Source organism: Otolemur garnettii, unplaced genomic scaffold, assembly GCF_000181295.1.
Source record: "Otolemur garnettii isolate 467f Iridium unplaced genomic scaffold, OtoGar3 scaffold00141, whole genome shotgun sequence".
NCBI classification, from domain to species: domain Eukaryota; kingdom Metazoa; phylum Chordata; class Mammalia; order Primates; family Galagidae; genus Otolemur; species Otolemur garnettii.
In genome coordinates this window covers 860,334-861,472 of record NW_003852536.1, presented here as the reverse complement: position 1 = coordinate 861,472, position 1,139 = coordinate 860,334, and the positions used below count along the sequence as shown (strand labels likewise).

General features: G+C 41.1%; 1 protein-coding gene across 1 annotated transcript in view; it reads left to right on the top strand.

Moving 5' to 3' along the window:
* CDC42BPA (CDC42 binding protein kinase alpha) overlaps positions 1-1,139 on the top strand; it is a 227,016-nt gene that overhangs the window by 221,835 nt on the left and 4,042 nt on the right. The window contains exon 33 of the mRNA XM_023518564.1: positions 360-477. Coding sequence (XP_023374332.1) covers positions 360-477 — 118 coding nt within the window. The remainder of the gene's footprint in view (positions 1-359; positions 478-1,139) is intronic.

Sequence of the window (1,139 nt, the reverse complement as noted above, 5' to 3'; positions counted from 1 at the left end):
AAAAAAAAAAAAAAAAGTTATACATAGTGAAAAGCTTTGTTTCAATAGTCTGCAAATGTCCATGTAATTCTGTCCTGCACTGTCACATCTAATCATGTAACTTTTACTTACTGTTTTTACAACCCTCCAGAATTCTACTTACTGATAAATATTTCAAGTACTTATTCTCGATTAGGGTGAGATTTACATTATGTTAGTGTTTTACTTTTGTGGGTGAGGAGAGATTTATATAATCTGTTCCTCTGTGTCATTCCGGTCAAGATCATTTTTTTGCTTGATAATTATAGTGAAAAATAGACATCTCGCAGAAAATCAGTTTCTTTCTAGCTGAAGAATATCTTTTTCACTTTTGCTTTTAGAATCCTCGGCCTCAGGAAAGTCGGACAGTATTCAGTGGCTCAGTCAGTATTCCATCTATCACCAAATCCCGCCCTGAACCAGGCCGCTCCATGAGCGCTAGCAGTGGCCTGTCAGCAAGTAAGTGGCCCCGGCTGCAGGAAGGTGCTCCCTGGGAAAGCAGCCCCCAGCTGCCTGCTGGGCCCGTGGGTGACATGGTCTTCACTCACATGTGCTCAGTTGTTCCCACATGTTTGCCATGTCTCAGACCCTACTGAGTGATGCCTAGTAGATAGAAATGCAGTTGTTAAGAAAAGAGTCCTAGAGTCCTTCTAGAGCTTACTGGCCATCTGGGAGAAATTTGGACAAATATGTTTACAAATTAAAATGTTAAGTGCTTAGAAGAAATAAACAGGGTATGATAACAAGGGATAGGTGTTGGGGATGAATTCCTCCTTAGAACAATTAGGAAAAATTACATCCTTTTCTAAGAGGTGGAGACGTGTTTGAGTGACATTTGATTAAGTGGAGGAAGACCAGTGTGACTACAGGGTAGTGGTGAGGGAGTGACCAAGAATAGATCAGGGGAGGGCTGATAAATAAATAAATAAAAGATCTGCAGGGGCTTGTAGACTAAGGTAAGAGTTTTTAATTCAAATTCAAAGAGGAAGCCTTTGAAGAGTTTTAAGTGGGAAAGAATCTTTATTCATTTTGCATTCATGAAACGATCTCTCTGGCTGCCAAATGGAGAATGGGTTGGAGGCAGGTGAGCGTGGAAGGCAGCATCTGGATAGGTCGAGGTG